Consider the following 20351-nt stretch of genomic DNA (forward strand, 5'->3'; position numbering starts at 1 on the left):
ACAAAAAAAATGTGGCCTTCATTTTATATGCATATATTTTACTTGTGTGTTTCTTGATAACATAGTCTATTTCCGTATCCCGATTCCTCCATTGTTTCTTTAATTTTCTCAAATATATTTGGAGGGATTTGCTTGCAAACGTTTTTGGCAGTGTTATGAGTGGCAAACTAGACGCATCTTCATTTTTTAAAATTCGACTGAGCAGTGAAGTAAGTGAGGGGAGAGGAGGGGGCGGGGAGCTGTGAGGTGGTGGAGGAGGAGAAGGAGGAGGAGGAGGAGGGGGGCAAGAAGGAGAAGGAGAAGGAGACAGACAGAAAACGCAGACCTCAGACCAGCCCACCTCACCACACTGTCCTTCCCTTTGCAGCCCGGTGTTTGAGGCAAATCTGACCGCGGATCAGCCGCGCACTCGAGCTCCCTCCACACTACGAGTTACACTAACTGGGATTCAGACCAGAGGAAATCGTGTTCGTCGGCAGCAGCAGCAGCAGCAGCAGCAACCAGGTCTAGTCCGCACGCCGAGACACATCCACGGCAGAGACCAGAGCACGGCGAGGGGGAGCGGACTGTGTGATAAGAAGGGACCGAGGAGCAGGAGCAAGGCTGGTAGGAAACAAGAGAGAGGGGTTTCATGTAAAAAAAGAAAAAAAAAAAACACGTCCTGCGGCGAGAGAGAGGCTCAGAGGACTGGCTGCTGGCACGCCATAGAGAGAAGTGTAGTGCGTGGAGCTAATTTCCAACATTTTCTATTATTGGCAGCGAGAGTGTGCTCTCTCTCTCTTCCTTTCTCTCTCTCTCTCCAAGCCACATTTATAAAGGGAGCTAGCGGTATGTCATGCCAGCAGGCTAGCTAACGTTAGCGGGCTAATTAGCTTGTCAGGCATCCAGGAGTCGGACGTGTGATCTTTATTAAAATAGGTCACTGTTTGGCGTGGCTTCACTTTTTTTTTTTTTTTTTTAGGGAAAAAAAACCCTGGACTTCATGTGCTTTGTCCGGAGCCTTGGCACGGTCATTATGGTCTGTGTCGAATAGCTAAAGCTAAGTTAAGACAGTAGCCTAAATAGTGTAAGCTGTAGGTATATTGATGAAAATCTGTTCAATACTGTCTTGGGGAAAGCCAGACCCATTGTGAATATCGAGCTGTGGACAAACCAAGAGGAAGAAGCGAAAAAAACAAAAACAGACTTTTGACTGGAGACTGTCTGCCGTCCAATGTTAATGTCGACCGACGTTGCATCTATAATGCTACCCGTTAGTCGGGGAATAATGGACCGGGAAAGAGACATTGATACAACAGCCGGACCCCTTGCAAACGCGGCCGGGGGTCCAGCAGCTGTCCGGGGGATGAAGCGAGGAGACCCGGAGCCCGACGCGCAGACAGCCGCTGCCCTGACGGATCTGGCCGGGGCGGAGTGCAAGAGACCGAGGATAGACGGGACCGGGAGCGTGGTGGTCGGTGACATTGGACAGGTAGGAAACGCATCGGAAAACACATTATCCATTTCTAAGATCTGTGTCGTTTTTGTTTCCGTCTCAGCTTGGTGTGTAGCAGCACTGTAACAAAGTATCCTCTGCCCTCCTCACTAAAAGCTTTTGTTCCTGAGCATCAGCAGGGGAGTGATGATAATGTTTTGACAGGCCCCTTTTCTCTCATCAACAGCATAATCATGCATCATTGCAGCAAACAGAAAAATCCTCTATTTTAAACCAAATGAGAGATTTGTAATTATTATTATTTTTATTTAAAGTATGACACTAGTGAAATGTGGCTATAAGAAGCAGTGTGTGGCTGTGCTCCTGGAGCTGCTCAGTGAGGGAGCATGACCGAGCCAGACAAAGGTAACATGATACAGACTCCATTGCTATGACAGACAGCAGCACAGCAAAGATCAGACCCATTCATCACGCCTGTCCTCCTGAAACTACACTGCTGCTTTGTCACAACTTCTAAGAAACAGCGTCATTTTTAAAAACAATTTTTGATTCATCAGGCTGAAATCACTCAGAGCTGTGATGATCATGTACAGTGAGTCACCACATCGAATCCTGATACACACCGCATGTGCCATTAAATCGCTGTGCCCCCCCCCCCCTCCTCTCCCTGATTGTCGCTAGGTGTTAAAAGAGAGAGGCAGACAAGGATTGGGGGAGGGGTCACCACAGTGAAAGACAAAGAACAGAGCCTTTTGGTGGAGGCTGAAGGAGCGAGGGGGCTCGGGGAGCCCTCCTCAACACGGGTCTTCCCTGCTTTCATGACTCGACTGCTGAGACAGCAAAGCTCCTGCCACCGTTCCTGCCTCTGTCCGACTAATGTGTGCATATTACAGTAAACCTGGGGATTGCCGAGGCACGGCGTGCACCTCGCTCGCTTTACTCTCCCAGGATCTATTACGGTTTATTTATTTCTCTCTCTCTGTTGGTCTCACAAGCAAATGCACTACACATCATTCCTACATCTACACACACACACACACACATACACACATGCCTTGAGGTGCCCATAATCCCAACAGCACAAGGGGGAATTTTTTTTTTTGCTGACTTGTGGTGTTTTTTTTAGTCCAGGAAAACAGCACCAACGGCAGGCGAAGGGCAGACAGACATAGTTTGAGGTCATGGGCAGGTAATTGAATCCTGGGGAGCAAGTAAAAATACTTTAATTGGCTGTGCAGTCGACCTGCTGCAATGACAAGTAGGTCCCCTTGTAAAGTTTGCGACGCTTCGGCGAGGAAGGGTCCTGATGATGAGGAAAAGGTTACAGCCCGCCGGCAAAAGATGATGTGACTACGAGCAGCAGCGTGGCGTGGGGAGCATTCTTGCTGCCCGTCAGTTGTATTGATTGCTTGGCACTGGCGTTGGAGGGTGGTGAGGGGGGGGTCGGGCTGGAAATAGAGACAGGGAGGGAGAATGAGCCGATGGATGGAGGGAAGGTGAGACAGAGAGAGAGAGAGAAGGGTGGTCTGGACGAGAGAGGAGGAGAAGAGCGGACTAGATATTGGGGCGTATCGCAGCAGATGAACAGAAACGGTTGATGCGCTCAGATGCACGAGGCCTGGACTGTGTATGGACGTGGGGGGACATAAGTGACGGAGGCAAGGAGAGAGAGAGAGAGAGGACAGAAAGGAAATCAGCCATTAGCTTGCATCCATCAAGGGCCATGATGAAGTATGAGAGGATGAAGTGATGGATGGCAGGATGGTATGATGGGATGGAGGGATAGATAAGCAGCAGGGCTCGCTCTGAATGAAGATGAGTGATCGAATAACACTCGATTCAGAGGGTAAATAAAAATGGCAAATGACATTGAGGGCTACTCGCTCACTGTAGTGGCGTGGTATGCTTAGTATGGGGAAGATGAGTTTGGGGGGGTGTGTGGATGTTATAACTTAATGCAGCCAACTATTACCATAGTATTCTCATCGGGAGCCGGAGCCGGCAGACTGCTGACCTTCTGGGCTGACTGTAAATCAGGAGTGTAATAATAAATGAGAGTGCAGCCTCCTCTCCCCCCTTTGTTGCTCCTGCTCCCCCCCCCCCCCGCTCTGCCTCATCCAAACTGCAGACCCCCTCCGCTCCCCTTTAGCTGTCCTCTGATTTTCAACCCCCCCTCCCTCCCTCCCACCCCACCTCTCTCTCCCCCAGGCATATTTCCAGATTGCTAATTGACTCCTGGTTCACAGGCTTTCAGTGCTCCAGTGAGGCAAACACCACCCCGGCCCCTCCCCCCTTCGCTCTGTCTCTCTGCTGTCCCATCTCTCAAACCCCCCCCCTTCCATCTTTGACTATCTCTCATTCTCAGTCCATCTAACAGTTATCACTTTTTTTTTCCAAGCCTCACATCTGTCTCACCCTTTGTTTTCCTTTCATGTTTGTTTTTCTCTCTTATCTCTTTCTTGTGTCATCCCCCTTTTCCTCTCTGTAATTTTTTGTTTTGTTTTGTTCCTGCGCTGTCGTTCGTAGTCTTGATGCATCCTCTCAGTTCTGTGGTCGGCTCAGATGCAGCGGGAGTCCAGTTTCTAACTCTCTCCGTCCGTCCCCCTCCCTGTTTCTGAGAGCCGATTTGTCCTATCGTTGGCAGTAAAGAGGCTTTGTGTCGCACTAACGAGATCAAAGCTCATTTAGGAGAGGGCATTAACCAGACTGATCGCTTTAACGGGCCTGAGTGAAGGGAGGGGGGCGGGCAGAGCGGGGGCGAGGTTGATATGAATGGACAGATCACTGAGATAGGTTATTACGGATGGTGAGCGGGTTTTTGTTTCACAATGTTCACCACAGCTGGTGCTGATTATATTGAGTGTTTCTTGTTGTTGTAGAACAAGTGCACTTATGTAAACTTTTTTTCTTTTTTTCTTTTGCCCAGCCCGTTCCACTGGTTGCTAATGAAAACATATTACTGCCCCCAGCCTGCTGCTGACCACTTTCCCCACAGAGCAGGCGTAAAAGGAAACTGTCTTGGGGAGTTTTTCCTTAACAATAGAATATTTTTTTCCGACAAATGTATAAAATGTAATGCTCTGGGATTTAGCTTGATTCCAGATTTACGAGTTTGATTTAGTAATTAATGAATTAGTCAATTATGTGACTTTATGTGACTTTATTTTCAAAGGATAGCCCCTTGAGATGTGCCATCTCATTTTCAAGGGGGTCCTTATTAACAACAAAAATACAAAACAAGAGTTCAGTCATCAATAGTACAGGTTCATTAGAAAGTGAACACAAAACATGATACAATGATACGTTACCCCATCATACATAGATAGATACACACACCAGCAAAAATAAATAAATAAAATAATTACACCTCACTATCAGAAGAACCCTCTGCAGTAATAAAGATACGGTGAGCCTGTGTACACATACACACACAGTACTTTTACATGCACATACATACATTTCAATTAGCAGAAAATTAATATGTAGTTGATTGTGTGTGTTTCCAGCAAAAACACTGTTCATGTATGATAATTTGCCATGACTGTAAACCACATATCATTTATCAGTTTTAGTCAGAGAAAAAACAAGCTGTTTGAAGACACAATTCACAATTCATCAGATTATAACTAATCTGCACATGAGTTGCAGCCTTAATCCCACATTTTAAATTTTTTAAGATTGAAGATGAGGCTGTGTGTGTACGTATGTGATTATATTGACATTTAATCCGTTATTTATTGATCATATCAAGAAATTGGGTCAATTCAGAGTTCACTTCATTATATTTGGAGCCTTAATTTACCTAATTAGACAAACGTTTTTATCTCTATCAACCGGTTACATTGGTTTGACATTTTATCGAGTTAAATTGCAGAATTAAACAAATTGATCATGTAAACAGGGCTTGATCCATTACCATTACCGGCTCTTCTAAGAACTGCCAATAGGCCCAGTGGTTGCATAGCTACAGTGGCATCAAGTCGTGCATGTACCTAGAGAAAGAAAGTGTGTGTGTGTGTGTAACAGCATACTAAAAGTGTGAGTGTCCTTCAGAAGTCAGCAGCCTGAATTATTCACAGGAAAAAGAAGAAATCTCCACTGAAAGGGAAGCGGTATCAGAGTGGAGGTGGGTCAGGTTGTGGGTTCAGTCCGGACCGACGTGTGCTAACATGTGTCACAGAGGATGGTACACACACACAGTCCTGCCTGCTCTCACGTTACGCTGGCTCGCTGCTGCTGGCTGCTGCTGCTGGCTGCTGCTGCTGTTTAATGATTGCTGTTAAACTTTGAGCTGGAGCAGAGCAGGTCACCCTTGACTTTTGAACTGGCAACGATAAGGTAAAAAATTCCCCAGACAAAAGTTGCACAACCCATATTTTCCCTCTCACACATTCTCTCTCTCTGTGTGTGTGAGCTTGTGCTCTAAATTCAATTCACTGTGCTTTATTGGTACAAGAGCAGCAGCTGTATTGCCAAAGCATGAAGAAATAATGAGATTGAAGAAAAGAGGAAAGGGCTCCATTCATAAAAAGAAATAGATTAGATCTTTCTGTCCCTCTCTCTCTCCCTCCCTCTCTCTCTCTCCCTCAAACACATGCATGTTAACTCTCCCTTTATGGTCATCATGTCACCACTCCCCCCACCCTACATGCTTCCTCCCCACCGCTGCCCCCAAACTGTCATATGTGCTCCCATCTCCACCCACACTAAGCCAAATGTCAATGCAGTGTTTCCCTTACATGGGGGTCGCCTGCGATGCACTGCCCCAGCATTGTCGCAGCTCCCCCACTGTCATTCATACATCATGAATATTAAGTTATGGAGTGTCCCTGGATCCATTAAGCTGTATGTGTGCGTATGTGTGTGTGATACTCTGTTCTCCTTAAGGTCAACCAGCAGCCTGTTTAATACCAAGCCCAAATAATTTTATTGAGTGGATCATTTGGTGCCGATGTCATTAAATAAGTAAACCGTGGACAATCTGTTTGAGCATGAAATGAAAAACTGAAATAGACATGTTCCACTTTCATTCATTAGCTTTCATTGTAACATAATGTATGCTCATCGTGCAGTGCACTACGGGCTTTGCTTTGACCGAAACTGAAATAATTAGATCTGTCAGAAAACAATGAAGGAGCCTGTGCAGCGTATTGGTGGAAGTTACGGGGCAAAAAAAGTACACAGCACGTCACATTTTGAATTAAGCCAAACTTCTTCTCGATGCTGTGAAATAATGAAATAAAACAAGTTGGCAGGATTCTGGTGAAGTCCTAATTGCTGGCAATGAAGTGTCTCAATTGATATTTTTGCTCACAGTGAATCATGTTTATTCGCCAAAAGGTGTGCGGTTAGTACTATACGTTTGGATGTGCTGTAAACGCGCACAGCCCGGAGACTGGCGATGTTGTGTGTTGTGTTTCACATTCCACATTGTCTTCAAATTCCCCCTGTTTACTTTGTGATGGAGAGCAAAGGTTGAGGCAGCACGGAGCCAATCCCAGCCTGTCAAATCACAAACTGAACATTTTCTTCAGCAAACGTTGCTGGCACCATAAAAATGTAAAAGCAGATGTCAGTGTGTGTGTTTATGTGTGTGTATGTGCGACTGCTGCTATGTAGAATGACCTGCATGGGGCCCACACATGAGCACCTGTATAATTCTTAACTGCAGGTCATCCGTCGTTGTGAGCAGACCACACAAGCCGGCAGAAAGGAGACCGTCGTCAATAAATCCGACCAGTGTGTGCCCCCAGAGCCTCGTGTTTGTCGGCTTTGGAAGAAACAGAAACTTGTATCCACTTCATATCAAGAAGTTTTCCAAGACTCCCACTCTTTTTTTCTTTGGAAGGTAGAAAAACTTGAACTAAAAAAGAAACAAAAACTCATAACATTTCTGTGGTGTGGGAAGATTTCTTGGCTGCCTGGTCTGAAAAAAAAAAAAGAGTTGCTGTCATAAGAACTAAGCCTTCAGTCTGCGGGGAAACTTGCAATTCATCTTGTCTCTCCATCCTTCCTCTTTGGTTGTCCCGCTCTGTCTTCTTGTCCCCGCGTATATCGACCGCCTCTGTTGGCGTTTGTCATTTTGGGCTTCGTCGTTTGCCTGTGATGTACCTCTCCGAGTACGGCGCGTTGACAAAGTACATCCATCACTTTTCTGTCCCCTGCCCTCCAGCGTGTTCTGTTAATTCCTTCTCCTTCAGTTTCTGCACTACACGGCGGCTCTGTTTGATCCTCTCACACTGCGGCCTCTTCATATCCGGTCTCTCCCCCCTCTCACTTTTGATTTGACCTCATTGTTTTGATTTGGCTCTTGCACTGAGCTAGCGATTGCCAGGAACTGTCCGTAGACGACACCCGATGAGCAGCTGAACTCTACACGGCATATTTCTTGGAGCTGGAGTTGATAATCATCTATTGGTTCTAATTTGACAAACACTTGGACATTGGTGAGTCAGAGCTCTTCCACAGTGAACGGTGGCTTTAGTTTGTTGCTGTGCGTAATGATGCACTGAAGGCAGCAGGTGGGGTTTGCCTTACATTTGGTGATGAAGCCAAAACACTTGCACAGTCTCCACAACCTTAGGCTGTTCTGATACAGGGACCACTGGATGCCTGCAGCACAGCCCCCCTTTAATTACCCCCACTCCCCTCCCCTCCTCCCTCTTGCCCCCTCCCTCCCTCCCCTCTCACCATCTGTTGACCTCATGTCATTTTGCCTTCCTTCACCACTGCTGCTCCTTTTTCTTTCCCCCCACTTTGCTCCTTCCCATTTGCTCCAGCAACTCCCTAACTTCTTTTCCTTCTCCTAAAATAGCAAGCCCCAGAGAGAGAAAATAAACAAGAGAGACGCCCTTTAGTTTTTGCCCTCCGCGGAGTGGAGAGGGGGACAGGGAGAGCGAGTGAACGATAGAGAGAGAGAGAGAGAGTGTGTGTTTATGTGTGTGTGACTGGTTTTCTGTGCTTTCTGCTGATCCCTGCCAGTGCAGTCTGAAGCCCTCGCAGTCAGTCAGCCAGCCGCCGCCTTCAAAGGCTCCTCCTCACTCACACACTGTATGGAATTAACTTAATGGAAACTTGCAGAAGTGCGGTACGAAAAGCCCGGCTTTCAACGTGGACAGGCTTTTCGCTTATTTATTTATTTAAAAAAGAAGAGAAAAAAAAGTATGGCAGGCATAAATGCAAGTGCATTCTGTATACTCATCAAGACACGATGGCATGTAATATACTTAAAAGCAGGCCCATGTGGGAAAGGGAGGGTGCGTGTGTGTATTTGTGCGAGTTAAACGAGTGTGTCTGAAAAGTAGGTATCAAGTTCAGCCCCCCAATCCCTTCCCCCACCCTGTAAGAAAATATAAATCACATGGCATTCTTCACTTATGACTCATTGTCTCCATTTTGCAAATGTTTCTCTGCTTTATTTTTCTCTCCCCACTCTTGGCTTTGACTGCCTTATTCCCCACATTCCTCCTCCTCCTGTGTGTTTCTGTCTCTGCCCTTATTTTCATCTCATTCTCTTCTTTCTTTTCTTCTTCCTCTCTTCCTTTCCTTCTCTCTCTCTTTCTACTCTGCCCTTCCCTCTTCCATCGAGCCTGCTCCATCCCTCCCTCCCTCCCTCCCCCTTCTTCTTGCAGACAGATTGATTCCAGATGTTGCTAAACTCTACCCTCTCTCTCTCTCTCTCTCTCCCTCCTGTTCTCAGACTCCTCCTCCTCCTCTTTCTCTTTTCTTCTTTCCACTCCGTCTTCTGTAGAACCAACACTGACTCTATAATTTGACGGTTGGGGATAATTTTGGTTTAGATTTCACTTGCATTCCAGTTTTCCACCCAGTTTTTTGTTGCCAGTGCAATGCCTCCACCCTCGCTTCGACTGTGTTTATGGTAGAATCACACAGTCACCATTTTAATCCCCTGTAGTTGTGTGATTATTGTGATAATACGGCAAAGCTAATGCATTGAGTCTTGAGTTTGTGTGGTGGCAGCATAAACACATGACAAGCACAAGCTCCCATTTTTTTGCTGCTGTGCAACCACAGTTGAATCCTATTTGAAATGCAGTGCAGTGTTGTCAACTCCCAACATGCATGTCTTCTTTTATTTAAAATATAAAGGGTTTTCTCACTCCCATCGACATTGCCCGAGGCTTTTTAGATTTGAGATTCTGCTCCAAACGGTGCCCTGATACTGCATTTCCATCTGCGTCGCGTCGAGCACCAGAAGACTCGACGCAGCCGCCGCGTTGAGGAGTATAAGTCGGTCCATTCCCCTGTAAATGTGGCGCACCAAGGAGAGTGTTCCCCCTGGGGACGAGGCACGAGGGGGAAATTGGTTCCAGATGAAACAGGAAGTGGAGAGTGGAGACAAAGAAAGGGTTGTTTCAGACAAGGGAAAGGGAGGACGGGCCCCGAGTGTGGACACACAGTCACACACACACACACACATGGTCGGAGTTTATTGCCTGAGCGTCAAAAGAAAATCATTTCTTTTTCATTCGTACCTTTTCTTTACATCTGGTCCCTTTTTTTTTTTAACCCCATACCTTCATTCCCGGTCGACTTTCCGCCAGTCCACTCCGTCTAGACAGTCCCTCCCCCTCTTCGCCTTTCCATACATCATGGCCACATCTGTTTCTGGACTTAGCCTCCACCCTCACTACATTAAAGCCAGCTCTTCACAGTCTGCTTTAATTGTCTTGTCTGTTTAGAACAAACTCCGTGTCATTCTGCCCGTTGTGGCTCTAACTCTTGCCCTCCTCTGGCTGGATGAATCCTATCACGAGGGTCATTTCCATAGCAGGCAGCTCAAGGTCAAGGCGCAGGAGGTTAACTCTGTTGTCACTCTCCAGACGTCCCAAATCTGCCCCTCTCATCTCTGGCACTACACGGCAGCACACTGGAGCTGTCTGCCGAGTGGAGGAGCACATCCGGGCCGAGGGGGCAGCAGCACATGGATTTGAAACACTTTTTTTTGTTGTTGTCTTCTTCTCAATCCTGCAGATTAAATACCACGAAAACATCAGCAGATCTTAACTCATTGAGTGCCAACCACGTAATTTCTCGTTTTTCGTTCCCATGCGTTGAGTGCCAAAAACGAAATTTTTCGTTTTTTGCTTTTTTTTTAAATTATGAAAATAGACACTTTAATACACATTATATGTAAATTTGGGGACTCTACGACGAGGAGAACTGAAATAGATGACGATCAAAGTCACATGACAGCTCATGATCTGGAAGTTTTTATCATAACTCAGCTTCTGCAAACGGAGTTCTGCATGCAGATGCAGCGCAGCTGCTCCGCTGCTGCTCCGCTCTCACCCGCGAGGCTGCAGCAGCTGGGAGCTGAACCAGGAAGCTCTCAGCCGACAGTCCCGCCCGGTCTTCATCTGGAGCAACACCGTGTCCTCCCCAAAGTCCTCCCGCGGTAAAATCTGATGGTCTCTGGGTCAAAGCAGACCGGCGTCACCGACCCGTACCACAGAAGGACCGCGACCACCGGCGGGACCGGTGTTCGCGAGCCGCTGTGGCCGGCAGAGCCTCACGTTCCGCGGCGAGAGGCTGTGACACGGCACGGTGCGTCTGTGTTATTGTTGTTTAGTGGCGCCCCCCCCGCCCCCGATGGTGGTTTTGTGAATAGAACAACAATTGTTGTGTATATTTATCTTATACGAGCCCTTTGATCCAGAAATGCGAGTGTGAGAAGAGCGACAGACACAAACAGAGCACCTTTCATAAAAGACGCTCTATCTCCTTTTCTAGAAAAAAAGGAGGGATTTTGGTGAAACCCAGCCATGTTTAGCTTGACTTTTCTCAGGAACGGAGGCACGTAGAAACAAACGGTTTGTGGCCATTTGAAGGATAAAGTTAAACCTTTCAAATGAGCCACAGTATGTGTTGGTGGCAATAATATAGAATACACTATGGCTCTAAAATAAAAAGTCAAATATGGTCTAATTTGCCGGTACACTTGACTAAAACTTTGGAAAGGAGCGCGGCACTCAATGAGTTAAGACCCCCAACCCCCAACACAAACACACACACACACACACACACACACACACACACACACATCTTTCTTTTTCTCTTTACCCCCTCAGACCTTCTCTTCTTGCATCTCCTCCTCCTCCTCCTCCCCTCCCCCCGTTCTCCTCTGGCCTAGTGAGCCTCATGCCTCGGAGTCTCACTAGGCGGTCATGTTTTCTCTGCGAGGCATGTCAGCAGGCTAGACGCTGCCGGTGTCATCTCTCTCACCGCTGTCAAAATATCATCATTTGGCCAACTTTTCCCTATTGTTCCAGTTAGTCCTCCTCCTTCTCCTTCTCCTTCTCCTGCTCCCTCCCTCCCTCCCTTCTCTTTGTCTTTCTGCCTTTCCCCCCTTCCCCTTTTTGCCTCCTCTCCCTCCTCATCATCACCTAGCCCCTGTAGCAAACAATGGCTGCTCTTCGCCGCAGCCAAAATGACACACGGAGGAGAAAATAATAGTCAGAAAGAAAAGAGAGGGGAGAGAGAGACAGAAATAATCTAATTAAAAGTAATTACAGAGCAATTAACCACAACACTGGTTTCTGGGGCAGGGTCGATGGGGGCTGGGGTGGGGGGGGATCACACTCTGTTCATGGGTTTTGATTGGTTAGCTGGATATGAAAGGCTGGGGAGCTGCAGTGATGGCCCACACCGACTGTTAACTGTTAACTTAATTCACTCAGCAGCCTTTCTGCCACGGGAAGTGTCTTCTGTCCTTGTTTGAACCTTGTAACTCTGTTACTGACTGACCACATTTTGTTGTTTTTTACAATTCTTTCATTTGAACATCAGTTTGTATGTCTCTCATGTCTGTGTGCACTTCAAAGCTTAAGATTTATTTTTGACAATTTGACACATTGTCCGTCTTTCCATTAGTCACAAACCCCAGAGTGCTTTTTCACCTGTTAAATGTGCAAGTTTGGGATCGTCATGCTGCGTCCACTCGTTTTTCAAAAGCCCATCCACTTACTCCGCTCTCTTCTCTCCTGTTGTCTCTTGCAGAACAATGAGCCTTTAAACCCCGGTTTCCATGGATACCCACCTCATAGTCAGGTAAGAGATTAGCGACTGCTCGCAAACCTGTGTAATAATAAATTAAAATATAACGTAGGACAGAAGCCTTGAATCACTGGAGAGATGCCAGTTTCCAGCCTTTAAAGCCAGAGGAGAATTATTTGAGTCTATTTGATGAAATGACGCTCATATAGCTCTGAAACAAGAGTGACGCTTCCATAATACACATTTTCAAACTCAAGTTCTTCTTGGCGAGGTGAGTCTGCGAATGTGGCCCAGCAGGATGGGCTCTGCTGCACGCCGACGTCCTTATCGAGGCAGTTATTCAGCCCGTGGCAGCTTATAAATGATGGCTATTAGAAGAATTGATGAAAGAGGAACTGAGCTGCTTGACCCACTGGAGGCAAGAGGAGAAGAAATCACGCTACCACCTTCTTAAAAACTAAGCCCTGAACGCTCCTCCACACTGTTTCACAATGCCGTTTCTATCCTCTCACACTTTCCCCTCTCTTTATGCCCCTCTCTGTCTCTTTCTCATTCTGAGTGTCTCTCCATGCATATTGCTCTCAGTAATGAGTGCCGTATGTGTGCGGCACAGCGGCAGGGGTAGCCGACTATTTTCTTATCTACCTCCGAGCAGCAGAGCACATTGAGCGGCTCAAACCAGCTCAGTGTGTGTGTGAATGTGTGTGTGTAGATCACATTTAAGCTTGTTGAAGAGAAGGGCGCGTGCACCTTTTCTGGTTTTTGTGTATGTGTTTGGGATGTGCAGCTCTCTGGCAGTGCCACAGGAGGGGAGTGTTGGTCTGTGAGCTCGCTTGCCCCCAGCCTCCCTCTCCCCACATCACAACACGGGAGATTCTCACAGGCTTCATCCCCTCTCATGTATTCTTCCTCTTTTTTTTCTTCTCTTTTTTTTAATCCCCTCCTCCGCTCGACCGTCCACTCCTGCTCTCTCCCCCTCGGTATCTCCTTTCTTGGGAATACAGCTCTCTGCGAGTGTGAGAGGGAGACCCGCGGTCCAACCATTTGGCTTTGAGGTTTAAAGTTTATTTTCAATTTCTCCCATTCTCCCTTGCGTCCCATATTCAGTTCTTTCCATTTGTGTTCTGACCAGACAACAAAAACCTAAAAATGGTGCGAGGTATTAAAGGCAGGAGGGGAATCAAGAGGATGAGGCGGAGAAAGAAAGAAAAAAAAAGTGGAGCAGAGGTGAAACTGAAACAGAAGCAAGTCATTTAAGATGGTTTTTGCCTGCGGGGCACGGAATCGTACAATAGTCGGCAGCTCAGTACGAACAGACTTATACTCCTGTCTCGGCCCTCGCCCGCCTGCCTGGGTTTATCTGCTTGTAAGACAAACACCTGGGTAAGAGAGCGTTTGTGATCAGCGCTGCTTCCGAGCTTCCCCCTCCTCTTCTATCATCTGTTAAATCCAGAGCCAACGCACTCTGCCGCATTTGTTTTATAAATGATTTAAAAGTCGTCTACGCTAATATATTCTGCCCTTGAGCGCACATATTAGGAGTCCTCGGCACACTAGCTGCTGGTTATCATGCAAATGGAGCTAGCCAAGCCCAGCTTTAGTCGTATAGGCTTGTTCATCGCTGCAGTACATTTGTCTTGGTAATACCCCCCCCTCCACTTACGTCTTATATGCATATTTGAACTGCCTGTAGTTCCTGCCTGTGTCAATATGAGTGTGTTAAACGGTGACAGGCTCCTGTGGGTCCCTGCTGCTGCTCACTGTCAGGAGTGTGTGTGTGTGCGTGTGGGTGTGTGTGGCCATTCTGACCTCTGAGGGCCAGTCTCCTGCTGTTTAGGTCACAGAGATGATCAGGGCTAACAACACACAGACACACAAACAAGCTTTGAAGTCTTGCACTCGTAAGCGTTTTTTTTCCCACCATTTAGCAATAACAATATTTAATCAGGTCACAACCTTCACATAAAAAAAAAGTGCACTTCTCCCCCGAAGAGGCCGCTGATTGTTACTATAGAACAGTTAATCTGGAGCTATTGAACATCGGTGTGTTTGAAGGAGCAGGGCCCTTTTGTTTGTTTGAATTAGCTGATGAGCGTGTGTTCGTATTAGAGCCCTTTTTTTTGGTCTAAATCAGAGTCAGCCAAGGTGCGGCGGCGGCGGCGTGAACACGATCGCGGCACATCTGTGTGTACATTATGCGCATGTGTTTGTGTGTGTGCGCCGGGGTGTGTTTATCTCTGTTCAGTCTGCGCGCTTAATCCTCAGATCATCCCCTATTCATCCTCTCATCCTCCTCACTTACAGCCCAAATCCCGTCATCCCTCGCTCTTCTTTTCACCCAACCCCTTTATCCATTTATCTGCCTATCCCGTTATCTCTCGCCGGCATCCACTGCCCCGCACTCTGGCCCAGCTCCCTACATTTTTGCCCCTTCCACCACCACCACTACCTCCAATCACTTATGTGGCCCTCCCTCCATCCCTCCGGACCCCGTTCTAGCCAGACTCAGCAGATGTCTGAAAGCTTGGCATCAGGGCTTTTTTTCCGCAGAGTTCAGTCCCTCCCATATGCAAAATGCGGTGCAAGGAACTGCACTCTCATCTCTGCAAATTAAGCGCCTCCTAACAATACAGTGGTGGTGGGAAGCGAGGGGATCTGAGCCCGAGCCAGAGGGGGGAAAAGGCGCAATGCAGCGTGGTACAGATTCATGTTCGCTTTGAGGTTTTAGATGCTGGGATCCGGGGGGGGGGTGGGCCGGCGCACCCTCAGTTTTGTGAGACTTCCATCTGTGAGATGAAGGCGGCAGCCGCAGAAGAGAGACGCTGATCTAGAGGAGCCTACCCACGCAACTTAGCAAGCTACCGTAGCAGTCTACGGACCGGCCTACCTACCACTGCTTTTTTGGAACTGACAAGGCTGCCACGCAATAAATAAATCATCAAAAAAAAAGCTGCAATGCAGTGGGGGTCGCGCTCGTGTTCTGTACTTTGAGGCAGTCAGTGCGTGGATAAGAAGACAGCATCTTCTTCCTTCCTGTTCCGTTTCTCTCTCCAGGGGTTTGAGGAGACAGCAACAACAGCTTTTTCTGACTCCATCCAGGCACCACAGTTTAGATGGCTACATTGGGAAGGATGGATGCTTTGATGAATAGGAGGGACTGAGGCTAAGAGGGAGGGAAAGTTTTAAAAGAGGGGCGGGAACAAGAAGAAGCAAGGGGGAGCAGCAGGACGTGTAACGCGAGCGTGTGAATGACAGACGCAGAGCAAGGAGAAGAGACAGAGAGAGAGAAAGAGAGAAGAGAGAGAGAGAGGAGGAGAGAAGAGACTCAGGCTGTCAGGAGGAGAGAGACAGAAAGGCCCGGGGGTTGGGGTGGGGGGGGGGATCAGAGCAGCAGCAGCAGCAGCAGCAGGGCCGGGTGAGACGGGGAGAAAAAGCGAGGCAAGTAGAGTGACAGGCAGACGAAGCTTTGCGTGCCGGAGAAGTGGAAGAAACAGACACCGGCGGAGAGAAGGAGGGGAGGAAGAGAGGGGAGTGAACGAGGGAGAATTTGAATGTGCGAGACAGACGTGGACCCAAGCCATCGTCAGCTCATGGTCCTAGAGCACAGGCAGACAGGAGGAGAAACAGAGAGCCAGAGAGAAGGGGAGAAGAGAGTGGAGAGCTGGGCAGCAGTTGTTCCTCTAGATCAGACCATGATGGGGCTTTACTACCCAGCTATGCTGCCGGTAAGTTCACCACTGGAGCTGCACGGCTTCTTTCTACTGAATCTACTCTGTGCACATGTTGAGATCTGCAGGATCAGAACTAGAAAAACAAGATTATTGCTGATTTTATTCGTCGTTAGTTTGGCAAGTGTGATTGTTGCGCTGTTTATTGTATGGCCTGTTTTTGGTTTGCTGCGTCTTGGCCCAGGTGAGGCCTTTTTTCAGATAGTTGGCAGAGCATCAGGATAACAGCAGGACTTGTCCCTGCAGCTCGGCTCCATTCACTTTTTTAACTCTTTGTGCTCAAGCATTTTGGATTCCCTTATGCTAGACAAACCACGGCTAATGGCTACTCAACGCTCAACGCCACACATGCAACTTTTCTTTCCTCGTGTCACCGCAGCGGAGACGGCGTACGGAGGGGGTACGCTGGATGCCGGGGTTTTTCTGAGCGTGACAACACTGATTACAGCCAAAATAGTTAGTTGAGAGACAAAATGTAGTTGGTGATGTGTGCTAGACTTCTCTTAGCATATGGTGGGCGTGTCTGTGCTACTTTAGCTAAGAGACAGCCCGAGGACGAGAGCTGTTCTCTGGCTCTGTTCTAGCATGTCCTGTTCTCCGGTCTTGGGTTCCTCTGGGCCTTAGGGGGGGGTAGTGAGCGCAGGGAGGGGGGGTTGGGGTGGTAGAGAGGTCCACGCATGCAGACATGTGGTATAGCAGCCGCTGCTTAGGCTGTCTACGTTTGACAAGCATGTACAGTGAATATTGCATGTTTACGCCATGCTGACTGCACATGGTGTCATATTGTGTTTCATGTGTATGTACGTGTGTGTGTGTGTGTTGTGTCAAGTCATGTCATGTGCACAAAGGGCGGAGGCTGAGATTTTGTCAAGTGATTCAACGTTGTCATCCAAGCTGTCCATGCAGTTTAAACTTCATCTGTCCCCGGATTGAAGGGGACAGGTGCCAAGGCACAGTTGTTTCTGTACACACACACACACACACACACACGCATACAGACTCACACACAGTTGTTGCTGGGAGAACTGTACCACCCCCATCCCCCTTAGGCACAGCAAACTCAAAAACAAAGTCGCTATTAATGAAAACACTCTTACATTTGTTAAACACACACACACACGCGCACACACACACACACACACACACACAACCTGCAACATCCACAGGACAACAGCATACACTTCTCAAAGAGGTGTGAGTACTGTGTGCAGTGTTTAGAGTGAGGATTCAACAAGGTGGACCGTGTTGCAATGTAACAGTCAGAATATATTTCTTTATTTGGTCAGGTCTCAGCTGTTACAGCGGCTTACAACCAGCACGTTGCAGTGAATCTGAAATTCAGTAGAGACGTCACGGTACTGTAAGGTTATCGGCTACTAATACCATAATGATTCTATGGTAACCCTATAGTTATTGTACAAAGTAAAACGCCCCTTCACTGCTTCAGTCATTCATTTACAGTCATTGAATCGACCATTAAGCATCTCTACCCTCCCTGACCTCTTAAATCTTAATCAAATGTGTGTCTGTTCCATGAGATTTCCTTTTCTCCCTCCTTTTCCCCTCCTTGTCTATCTGCCCCCCCACCTCCACCCCCACCCTCTCTGTTTTCCTCCCCCCGCAGGCTAGAGCAGCTGTAAGCTAAACACATTATTCCTCTTCAAAGAGAACGACGGCGAATGGAGGGTGGCAGGAGTAACGAGAAGGGTGTGAGGGCAAAGGGTGCGGGGGTTTTAGTTCCATGTGGGAATGCACTTTAAAGGTGACCCGCCTCCAGTCACTCGGTTCCTCTGTAAAATTGATGGTGCTTGCTCTCTATTTTGGGCAACACATCTCCATAGTGTGCGCTGTGGATAAGAGCTGCTGTTAGATGCTTAGTGTAAATGCAGGCTTTGGCTTCACCGTACCATTCATGTTACCACTGTCAACATTTTACAGTCCTTTGTGCTGACACTGCAGCCCCAGAGGTATAGAAAACAACGTATGTACCTTATTGACCGCTCCTTTGTGTTGCTGCCATGCGTCTGTCTCACCATTTAGATCCAAGAAGAGAGATGCAGGCTTCACTACAAGATCTACTCTGACTTGCAGATTCACATGAAATCTGGTTTGTTATAAATGTGAGAAATTGAACATGATACGTAATTCCAGTTCCTGAGGCCTCTTTATATATTTATTTATATATATACACAATATATTGATATATTTTGATTGATTGATTAGTGTCTCCAGTAAATTGTTGTCAAGTCTGCATCTCTCCAACATGGTGACCACGCAGATACAACTCAAATCTCTGCATGCGGTGTCTGTGTTTCTGTATCTATGCTACAGACATGTAAATCTGTCAAACTGGCTAATGCTAATTGCACAGCAGCTGAATTTAAGGCTGCATTATGCATGTACAGCAAATTAGTTCCATCAAACAGAGTTTTGAAAAGTGTCATAATGAAAATCAACATTCACAAAGAGTTATTTTTTTTAGTCAAAACCGATTGATAGCGTGTGGGTTCTGCTCAAGTCAATCTGTTCCTACCTGCTCGGTAGCTAACAGCAGTCAGCTGTCTGCTCATACCAGACTGACATCAACACTCAAACAAACAGCAGGAGTAGATTAATTATTTAGCAGATATTTTTGTCCTGTCTGTGCTGAAAGGGATTATTAAACTTGATGTGGGAGCTCAATTTATTTGAAGCACCCAGTACAACTATTTGTTTCAGTCAGGTCTCATTTTGCAGGAAATATATTTGTTAGAGTTGTGCATCATCTTTAAATTTAAGGTTAAAGGGACAATGAGGAGTTTGTATTTGGTTATAAAGAAGTCTCATATTAATGTGGATTTACCCACACTATGGGTTATGGGTCCATTTGATAAATATATCATTTTGTCTTGATTGTTATTTTGTCATTATTTAGTGGTCGGCTCATCCAGCATTTCCTACTTTCGGTTTCGCAGACGCTGCCCGGCAGGTCATGGGAATAACGCCGCCGACGGTATCTAATCGTCTTCGAACCTCCGACCTCATTCTTGATCAATGAAAACATTCATGGCAAATGTTTTTGCTTTCGTCCGTCTTGCGCTGGTCCAAGAATTTCACCGTGCATGCGGAGGTTCATGGGAAATGCAGTGTGATAACACTTCGCTTTCCAAAACTCCTCATTATCCCTTTAAAGATTATATTTGTTGGACATATCAGCTGCAGTAACAGGCTCATCTCTCTGACCTGTAGAACTGAAAGGTTCAGGAAATCCTTCATTCCTGCTGCCGTCAAAATGCACAATGCTATTTGTGGTTAAGAGGAGGATGGGGTGTAAGCGGAAGGCATTTCTATCATATCATTATACTTGGCATTTAATATCATATCATTATACCTGGCATTTAATATCATATCATTTTAAGTTATGTAAGCTACTGGACAATTTGAATTTCCCTCCAGGGGATGAATAAAGTATTTTTCTTCTTCTTTTATCATCCAGCCTGACCTGAACCGTCACCTCGGTGTTCATTCAGAGCAGCAGAGGAGCTCAGCCAGCCTCGTACTTGGCATCGCATGCAGTGAAAACTATCAAATATGTTAGATAATGATCGAGATGTTCCAGACTGGGCAGGATCTCTGGACCGTGTGGATGCTCTCACAGTGAGGGTGGGCATCGCTCCATAATGGGCCTGCTGATGTGCTCATTCTAAAAAAACCTCTACTGTATGTAAATGTCTGGCGAGTTTCACTGCACCTGTTTGACTGGTTGTCCTAAAATGTGTGTGTGTGTACATTCACCGTCTGTATTTGTCCATGTCCAGAGGTGGCGTGTCACTCCTCTGCTCCTACCTGCTTAATACTAAGCCGCCCGTGAGGTAAAGTGTCAAGCCAGGCTGCTGTTACACTCGGTGGCATCTGAGTAGTCGGGCTGTGTAGCTGTTCCACCGCTCATATTATCTACCATGAGACCGGCTGGTTGGCCACCGACACCGTATGACAACAAGGCCTTCAAGGAATTTACAGAGGATCCACACCCAAGCGTGTTGCCCTCGGGGTTGTGTGTGCTGTCTGTTTGTGGGAGTGTAGCTGCACACAGGAGAAGTGGACTGAAAAGTGCAGCTGCACTCAGATAACTGTGTGTGTGTGTGTGTGTGTGTTTTGCTTGAACTTTTTACCTGGTAGTTACTGCATATTTT

General features: G+C 47.0%; 1 protein-coding gene across 6 annotated transcripts in view; it reads left to right on the forward strand.

Annotated features, from left to right (window-relative positions):
• Nucleotides 1-245: 245 nt before the first annotated feature.
• LOC146983358 (RNA binding protein fox-1 homolog 2-like) overlaps nucleotides 246-20351 on the forward strand; it is a 49261-nt gene continuing 29155 nt past the window's right edge. For 4 of the 6 annotated variants that reach the window (XR_015036313.1, XR_015036314.1, XM_085784900.1 and 1 more), the window contains exons 1-2: nucleotides 246-1471; nucleotides 12455-12505. Coding sequence is in view for 4 of the 6 variants with exons in the window: in XM_085784900.1 (XP_085641026.1) it covers nucleotides 1214-1471; nucleotides 12455-12505 (309 nt within the window). In the remaining 2 variants the exon portion in view is untranslated. Of the gene's footprint in view, nucleotides 1472-12454; nucleotides 12506-15739; nucleotides 16177-20351 lie in introns of those variants that run through there. The other 2 variants (XM_085784902.1, XM_085784903.1) reach the window with 1 other exon arrangement.

This window comes from Trachurus japonicus, chromosome 8 (genome assembly GCF_045865225.1).
Source record: "Trachurus japonicus isolate A0001 chromosome 8, Traja_1.0".
Taxonomy (NCBI): domain Eukaryota; kingdom Metazoa; phylum Chordata; class Actinopteri; order Carangiformes; family Carangidae; genus Trachurus; species Trachurus japonicus.